This window comes from Tupaia chinensis, unplaced genomic scaffold (assembly GCF_000334495.1).
Source record: "Tupaia chinensis unplaced genomic scaffold, TupChi_1.0 Scaffold000354_1, whole genome shotgun sequence".
In the NCBI taxonomy this organism is placed as follows: domain Eukaryota; kingdom Metazoa; phylum Chordata; class Mammalia; order Scandentia; family Tupaiidae; genus Tupaia; species Tupaia belangeri.
Window position 1 is genome coordinate 3,128,615 of NW_006159849.1, and position 9,645 is coordinate 3,138,259.

The 9,645-nt window shown below is 40.2% G+C and overlaps 1 protein-coding gene across 1 annotated transcript in view; it reads left to right on the forward strand.

Annotated features, from left to right (window-relative positions):
* LOC106735293 (histone-arginine methyltransferase CARM1-like) overlaps positions 1 to 9,645 on the forward strand; it is a 190,955-nt gene that overhangs the window by 145,154 nt on the left and 36,156 nt on the right. Inside the window, 1 exon segment of the mRNA XM_027773411.1 lies at positions 19 to 109. Within this exon segment, the coding sequence (XP_027629212.1) occupies positions 19 to 109 (91 nt within the window).

Sequence of the window (9,645 nt, forward strand, 5' to 3'; positions counted from 1 at the left end):
GTTGTCTTTTGTCATTAGGAATGATGTTCCCGACATTTGGTGACATCCACTTGGCTCCCTTTTCTGATGAACAGCTCTACATGGAACTCTACTCCAGGGCCAACTTTTGGTATGTTCTCTTCTTTCATTCCTTTTCCTTCAGAATAGGTGAGAGTTTATAACTATGGATGTTTTAGGTCAGATAATGTGTGGGGCTGTCCTGTATACTGTCAGATGTTTGGCAGCATCTCTGGCCTCTGCCTACTAGATGCCAAGAGCACCCCATCCAGAGCCATGACAACCAACAATGTCTCCAGATACTACCACATAGCTTAGGGGACAAAATGACTCCCAGTTAAGAGTCATCATTACTCACAGATGAGGTATAGACAAATCAGGAAGTTGCTTATGCAATACCAAACATTCAAAAGTCTGTGTTGTGAGACCAGCAGATGGCATTATTGTTTTGTTGTAATACATCACTGGGGCCAGCAGGAGGCATGGTAGTTAAGGTTCTGGACTCCCACATGGCTGACCATGGTTTGAGTCTCATACCTGGAGGCTTTCTTTTTAAAAAAATTATTATTATTTATACATTCAATCACTGTACACCATTTAGATTGTAGAGACTTTACCCAGCATGATATACACCTCAGACCAGCCCAGGGAAAATGGACATTTTTAAACCACAAATTCATAGGTTTTGTGATTTTGCTTAATCTTTAATTCTGATATTCTAAGCCACAAACTTTCCAATGGAAATGAATGGTTTCTTGGTGTATGAGAGGTCTTCAAAAATATCATGAAAAATGTACATTATGAAAAAAAAAGTGTGCATGAATTTCAGAATATATTTTTTTCTTTTCTTCCTTTTTTTTTTTTAAGAGGTTTTTACCATAGGGCGCATATACTCTCCAGACAGACAGAGAGAGACAGAGAGATAGAAAGCGAGAAATCACCCCCCCAGGGGGGATAGCTACGCCACCAACCTTCTCCTCCATTATTCTCTAGGGATCTTGGGCATGTACACACACATGCTCCAGGCGTGAGTTTTAAGCCACCGGATCCGGGATGCGAACTGCGGTCAATTACATGGGGAGTCCCGTGACATAGCCATTACACTAACTGCTGGCCCCAGAATATATTTTTTTCTTGAGAGAGATTTTTGCTATAGTGCATGTGTGTTTGCCAGAGAGACAGAGACAGACAGAAAGTGAGAAATCACCCCCTAGCAGGGATTTTGGGCATGCATGCACACGTTCCCAGCCTGGGACTTGAACCATAGTCAGCCAGGTGTGAGTCTGGTGATGTAACCATTATGCCATCTGCTGGTCCCTAGGATTTTATTTTTTACCAAAATAAACTTGTGCTTTAATTCTACTTCCCATGAGCTCTTTGAAGTCCCCTCATATATGTACATGAGGTAGGAATGCTTGCTTTGACAGCGATCACTGCTCTGCATAGTTATGCTGACCTTACGTGGTTATATTTTAAATGTGACCTCTGGAGCCAGTGGAGAGGCTGAGAGTTAGGAATTTGGGGCAGCAGAGTAGATAAACCAATGAACTAAAGGTCTGTTGTTCAAGCAGTTTATATGTAACCTCCCGAACATGTCATCTCTGGCAGGAAATCGCCTTTAAGACATTGCTGATCAAGGCTGATTGGTTAGTGTCACCATCAACATCCAATATGCTGCTGTTTATGCCATCTACGGGAGAAAAACAAAGCAAAACTCAACCTTCTCTATTCCTAACTTACCCAGTCTACCACACCCATCTTTCTTAGCTCCTTATGGCAAAATTCCTCCAAAGGAATTTTGAGTCTCCAACTCCTCTTTAGTTTCTCACCTAATTCTCCTCCAAACCTGCTCACATCAAAGTTAGCAGTGCCCCATGTCCACATTGCTAAATCCGGTGATCAACACTCAATTTTCAACTTACTTAATTTACTGGCAGTGTTTGAACACTCTTATGCCTCCTAGGTTCTCTTGATTGTTTTTCTGTCTTGCTGGTCACTTTCTCAACAAACCCTTCCCTGGCTGTTACTTGTCTCCTTAAGCCTATGAGCCTGACAGTAGGACCTGCCCAGCCTGGGTTCTTGTTATTCTCTTATCTCAGTATTGTTTTTTGGGGGGGGGAGTGGGAAGGTTTTTGCTATAGGGCACATGAGCTCCCCAGAAAGACAGAGAGGGAGAGACAGAGAGACAGAAAGTGAGAAATCACCCCCCAGGGAGGATGGCCACACCACAATCCTTTCTCCTCCATTCTCCTCTTGGGATCTTGGGCACTCATGCACATGCGCCCGGTGTGAGTTTAAACCACTGGGTCTGGGACTCAAACCACGGTTGACTACATGGGAGTCCAGCGACATAGCTATTACACTAACTGCTGGGTCCTCTCTTACCTCATTTTCTAGTACCTTGGTCATTCAGTTCAAGCTACACAGGCCTCCTTAACTGATCCTCAGACACATCAGATATGCTTCTGTCTCAGGGCCTTTGCATTTGCTGCTCCTCCTACCTGCAATACACACAGCCCCTACTTTATAATTATTTGAGTTGTTATTCTTAGATTTTATGATGATGCAGACTGCCATTTAAAGGAAAAACAAAATTATGAATGTCTTTGGCTTAAAATAATGATTGTATTCTGCTTTCACTTTCAATATGGTAGTCAATAAATTACATGAGCTATTCAACACATCTGGTGTGCTGGACTGCACTTAGAAGCCACAGGCCAGCTGTGGTTCAAAACCTTGGCTGAGTCAGCTTGAAATGACATTGAACATGTGTATACATGCCTAGAATCCTGGCAGGATAGAGGACTGGAAGAAAGAGATCGCATTCTGACTAAGCCTTGTGGACGATGTCTCTGTCTCTCTCCTTCTCTCTCTCTCTCTCCCCCATCTCATGCCATCCCTCCCTCCCTCTCAGGCATGCTCAAATGCACCCTATCATGTATTTTGAAAAACTGAAAAATTGTGTTAGATGATTTTGCCTGACTGCAGGCTAATGTAAGTGTTCTCAGCATGTTTAAAGTAAGCTAAGCTATGATGGTTGGTAGGTTAGGTATGAAATGCATTTTCAACTTATAGTATTTGTAACTTACAATAGGTTTTTGGGGATATAATCTCATTGCAAATTGAAAACCATTTATACTTTTTCCTTAATGTTTATATGGTTAATTTCTTCAACTCTGTGAAATTACATCTTCTTAGTGAGTCCTACTCTGACTATTCTACTTAAAATTGCAGGCCAGTCCTAGCACAGTGATTAAGAACTATACAGGGCCAACAGGTGGTATGGAGGTTAAGGCACTTGATTCCACATGGCTGACTCCTCAGTTCAAGTCCTAGACATAGCAGCCTGAAAATGCACTGGCTGTATATGCATGCATGCCCAAAATCCCAAGAGGAGAATGAAGGAGAAGGCATTGCAACATGGCCTTTCCCCTGGGGGAATGATTTCTCTCTGTCTCTCCCTGGTGAGCGCATGTGCCCTATGGTTTAAAAAAAAAAAAAGTGGTACATTAGGAGATGGATCTCATGTGGTCAACAGTGGCTTGAATCCTCACCCTAGTGGCTTAAAAAACATGTCAGTTGCATGTGTGTGCATGTCCAAAATCCTGACAGGAAGAAGAGAGGGGAAAAGATTGTAGTACAGCCATGTCCTGTTGGAGGGTGGTTCCTCTCTCTTTCACTGGAATGTGCCCTCTGGCAACAACAAAAATTACAAAATTGTAATGATACCAGTCCCACCCCTCTTTTTCTTTCTGTGTTTTTCCTCTAGCATTTATTGCCTCCAAAAGTTATATAATTCCTTTGTTTGTTCTTATCTATTATCTGTATCCCTCCTGATTGACATAAACACCTCAAGGGGAGGGGTTCTGCTGGTTTTCAATGGTGTGTCCCAGGCACCCACAGCAGTGCTGGCCACACAGTAGGCCATTCATAAATATTTTTGAATGAGCAAAAACTCCAGTAAGCTCAGCATGTATGGCAATAAGTACTGTTAGGAAATTTGTTGATACACTTCCAATTTTTCTATTTTGTACTTTTACAAAAAGAATCATAATTGTAAGTACCATTTTAGGGCTTGGTTTTTGTTTTACTGTGATAATACTTTGTGGACATATTTGTATTTCCTTAACATATTTTTACTGCAAAGTATTTCTCTTGTGACTACCTTATAATTTATTGACTCAAGCTCCAATGTTGGATAGTACATTATTTTAATCACCATTTTAATCCTATAAATCCTCTAAGAAACAGCACAAATGTGTCATTTTGATATTCTAAAACAATATAGAGCCTTACAGAGTTTTATATTTTAAGTTATGTGAGAAACAACACTAAAGTGAGCACCCTTTTGTTAAAATCTTGGTGTATTTTCTGATTATTTCCTTATGAAAAATTGCTAAAAGCAGAAATATTGGACCAAAAGGTGTGAAGAAGGAACTTATAAAATGTTATTCTTATATATTGCCAAATTGCCCTCTAGAAAAAGTTTTACCAATTAACACTTCCGCCAGTGGTATGTCTGCTCAGTCCTGCCCATACGGGATATGCTTTTTAAAATGTCAATTTGATTTGAAAAAAAAATGGTGGCCAGTTTATTTTTAATCTTTATTTCTTTGATAGCTGGCGCATTTGAGCGGTCTTATTTTTAGTCCACAAATACACACAAAAAAATATTTTAAAGAAATATATAGTTATCAAAATTCACAGCCTTCTCTTTCTATCTAAATCTTCTCCCTTTATAAAGAAGTGTCTGCATTAGACTGTTAGCATTTGGGTCTTTGTTGCTTCAATCCAGGGAACAGGTGGTGAAAGCTTTCGTGGTTTCTGTTTGGCAAGGCAAAGAAGTAGAAATGCTGACTGAGGAGGGGGGCAGTGAAAGAAAAAAAAAAGTAAGTTTGTGTAAGTTTTGGTAGAGCGAGTTGAGGGATTTATAAACACTAATAGGCCAAGTAGATCATCTGGTATTAGTTATCAATCTTCACCTGAGTTTTCTATCAGTAACAGCTGACTGCCACTTTACTTCACTTCTGAAACCTACACCTGGTTTTCCACCTAGAGTACTAGCCCCAACTTCTCTGTGTCCTTCAGTAATTCCTCCTCATGACCAAGATCTTTAATGTTGGAGTAACTCCAGGTTTTGTCCTTAGATGTCTTCCCGTTTCTGTCCATACTCACTTTCTTACTGATCTCTTTCAGCCTCTGTGCTGATAACTCACACAGCTAGAACTCTAGTCCTGAGCTCTCTCCAGAACCACAAGCCTGGGTGTTAACTGGCTGCCAGGACACTCCTTGGCTATCTGTGAAGCATCTCAGGTTTAAAATGTCCAAATGCAAGATGCTGATCTTTGCCACCTCCCCACCTACCACTCTACAAAACAAACAGACAACAAATCCCATGCCTACTACAGTTCTGCAATATAATTTATTTCTTCTTCTTCGATGTGTCTATCCTCCATTTCTTCTTTTTAAGCAATAAAGAAAATGATCTTGATACAACATAGATCTGATGGTCAGCCGGTAGTGCAGCAATTAAGTGCTTCACCAAAGAAGCCAGATCCCACATGGCTGACCAGCATTCAAGAACCAACCCTGGGAACTTGCCAATTTACACTGCACACACATGCCATGCCCAGGATCCTGACAGGAAGAATTGGATGAGAAAGGATTGTGGCATGACTAGCCCATGTTGCTTTCTTTCTCTCTCTTCCCATCTCTCTCTCCCCCTCAATATTTGTCTGACTTCTCTCTCTCTCTGTCTTTCTCCCTCTCCCATGGGTGAATATATGCCCTCTTGCATTAATAAAAAAGGCATTAGAAAACACAGTTCAGGTCGTATTCTTTTGCTTACAACAATCTAACAACCTTCCACCTTCTGCACAGTAAAAGCCAAAGTTCTCTCTATGGATGGTAAGACCATCTGTGATCAAGTTCCTACCCTGCTACCTTTTTGACCTCATCTCCTGCTACTTAGTTTTGTATTCACTCCAGCCCCCTGATTTACCTCCTTGCTTTTCCTTAACCATACCAGGTATGTTCTCCCTCACTTCCATTTCCTCTGCCTGAAGCAGACAGCTCTATGGCTTGCTCTCGGCTCATTCAGGTCATTGATCCTACATCATCTCTCCAGAGAAAATTTCCATCAATATAAAAACTGTAATCTTGTCCCTTCCGGGAGACCTACACCTCTCATGTTATTTGTGTCCATAGCAATGTGCCTACCTGTCATAATGCATGTTTTTACTTATTATATTTATTGGCTTTCTCCTCTCCTGAGGATACAAATTCCATGAGAGTGACTATTTAGTTTTCTGTCATATCCTTTCATCATACCTAGCCCATAATTATTGCTCAATACATTTTGTTAACTAGAAGATAAATGCGTTGATTTCTGAGAATTCTCTCTAGGCTAAGAATATGAAAACTTTGTCTTTTTTTTTTTTTTTTCAGAATTTCCAGCTGGGGGCTAGCAAGTTGTGTAGTGATTGTGGTGGTGGACTCTCACATTGTCAACCACAGTTCGAGTCCCAGACTGGAGGCTTGAAACTCACGCCAGATGTGTGTACGTGCCAAAAATCCAGAGAGGAGAAGAGATTGTGGCATAGCCATACCCTGGGGGGTGATTTCTCACTTTCTCTCTCTCTTTGTGTCTCTTTGGCAAGCACAGAATTTCTAACTTGCCTTATAATTTTTTTTTGTAATAGATTTTATCACAAAAGAACTTAAGTTTTTCTTTTTCTTTCTTTCTTTTTTTTTTCTTTTTTTTATTTTGAGAGAGAGATTTTTGCTGTAGGGTGCATGTGCTTGCCAGAGAGATAGAGAGACAGAAAGTGAGAAGTCACTCCCCGTGAGAGGTATGGCTGTGCCGCATTCCCTTCTCCTCTCGCGATTTTGGGCATGTATGCACATGCACCTGGCCTGAGTTTCAAGCTGCTGGGTCTGGGACCCAAACTGCAGTCTGCCATGTGGGAGTCCAGCAACATTATCACTATGCCATCTGCTGTTCTCAAGAACTTACATTTTTGATGTAGCTAGATCTATCAATATTTTTAAAACTCTATTTTGAAAGGGGCTTCAGCTTTTCAAACTGTGCTGTTAACTTACTTCTACTTCTTTCATGTTTTTGCTTTTTTTGTTCATTTTTTAAAATTTTGCATTTCATTGTAAAAGTTATCTTAGTATATAATATGTGATAAGCATATAAATTTATCATACCTTTAAAAAAAAATTTGCCACAGGGTGCATGTGCTTGCTGAGGAGAAAGAAAGAACAAGAAGTCACCCTCCATGGTTCATGGGCAGACATAATCCCTTCTCCTCCCTCCTTTTGGGATTTGGGCATGCATGCACACGTGCTCAGTGTGTGTTTCAAGCTGCTGGGTCTGGGATTCAAACTACACAGTAAGCCATGTGGGATCCAGCTGCCTTAACTATCACACCACTGATTAGCTCACTTTGTCCTGTCTAAGTAACCAATTAGTGGACTCTCTTAGTAGACCAGAATAAAAACTACATTTCTTTAAAGTTTATGCTTTTCTTCCATGAGTCATAGACAATACTGCCAACAGAGTCTCAATTTTGTCCACCATCCGTAGCCAATGGATCATGGGCTTATGCAAGCCCAGTATATTTAGGGAGATTTCAGGATGTGAGCATGAACTCTCTCATGTTGTCATGTTCAAAGAGGATCAAGTTTTTCCACTCTGCCTCCTTCCAGCCTTTTAGAATACTACATTTTAATGCTAGTAACAGTCACTTACAAAATTAGTCATTTTCTTTTTTCTTTATTCATGATAGAATATGTGTGTATGTATGTGAGAGAGAAACAGAGAGGAGTTCCCTCCACAGGGTCTGGTCACACTGAGATTTCCTCCTTCCAGTCCTTTAGCTTGTCAGATTTTAGGAACTCACCCACATGCCCAGCATGATTCTGGCTGATGGGGTTGGGAATTCAAACCACAGTAAGCACATGGGACCTGGCTTCTCTCAAGCCACACAGGATGTTGTGCCAAAGAGTTAGCCCTCTTTTTCTTTCCCGGTAATGATTTCTTGGCCCTCATTAATCAAGATTCTAGAAAGTATCCCTTAGAGTAAGGTTTAGTCATGAAGACTCATCATACTCAGTTGTAAACTTCTTCATGTGATCGATGCCATGAAAATAATTGACTTAGAGGTTTTAGACCAAAGCTATTAAATACAACATTAGATGGATTTTCATATCAAGAAAAAATACAATGATAAATTAGAACAACCAAATATTATCACAAAACCTGAGATGAAACTAGATTACATTATATCTAGAACAAGTAAGAAAAGGAAAAGAAAGATAAGCAAAAGTTAGAAGATGGATGGGTCAGGTTCTAGAGCCAGACTGATCTGTGTTTAGTTCTTGGTTCTGTCCATTTCCACCTTTAAAACTTTAGTTAATGTGGAGCTGGCTGGTAAAGTGGTGGTTAAAGGCACTGGATTTCCCCATGACCGACTGTGGTTCGAGTCCTGGACCTGGCAGCTTACTTTCTCACTCTCTCTTTCTCTCTCTCTGGCCAAATTAAAATAATAATAATAACAACACATAGAATTAAGTAAATAATTCTTTTAAAAAAACTTTAGTAAATGTAGCCTCTCTGAGACACAATTTTTTTCCATTTTTAAAAAAGAATTATTTTTATTTTATTTATTCATGCAATCATTTTCATTTGACCAGAGAAACACACACAGAGAGAAGGAAAGTGAGAAAGAAAACCAGCAGGTCCAGGACTCAAATTGTGGTTGGCCATGAAGGAGTGTCCAGCACCATAACCACCATACCACTTGCTGGCCCAAGACACAATTTCTTTATTCATAAATTGAATATAATAATGTCACCTACTTGGGGTTAGCAAAGTTTCACCTTCAGGGACAGACCTGTACTTTCCTACCATAATAGCCCTTTCCTCCTGGACCAGGTTACCAATGTGAGGGTTCTTCTAGATACTGAATATATCTATTTCAATTGCATATTTACAGACCAAAAAAATAACCACAAGAAAGCTCTGAAACTATTGGCTTCACCAGGGAGTGGACTTTGTCCAAACTCCATTTACTATCTGTTCTCCATGAACCTCCACTAACCAGAGGCATGCTAAATCCCTAGTATTAATATCAGCTCAAATTTTTTGTCTAACATTTCTCAAAAAATCTAGATATTCTCCTTTCTCTAACACCGTTGCACTGTCATAGAAACTCAAATCCCTCTGGGGAAGGTTTGGGGAATATCTGCCATATGTGCTTGTGATAGCACTGCAAAGTCCTTCCTCAAGGGAATAGGGCCTTTGCTTCAACCATGGAGCAGTGGTCTGTGGATCCATAAACCACTGGGATCTAGAAATTGGGTGAGGGACCTAATCTATGCATTGAGACAGTTGGCATTATCCTTCTGCTCACCAGCTAAGCAATTTATCTTTGTTATACAAATTGAGCACTCTCTTAGTTGACTGTCCATCTATTTCACTTCTCTAATAACACTAGGATCTATTAACAACCACCACAGATACTGTGATTGTCACTCTAGCCTTGCTGCCCCACACAGTAATTATGTCTTCTTAAATATGACAAGTAATTACTCCTTTCTTGCTTCTGACATTCTGAAATGGCATTCAAATTGTGCTCAGCA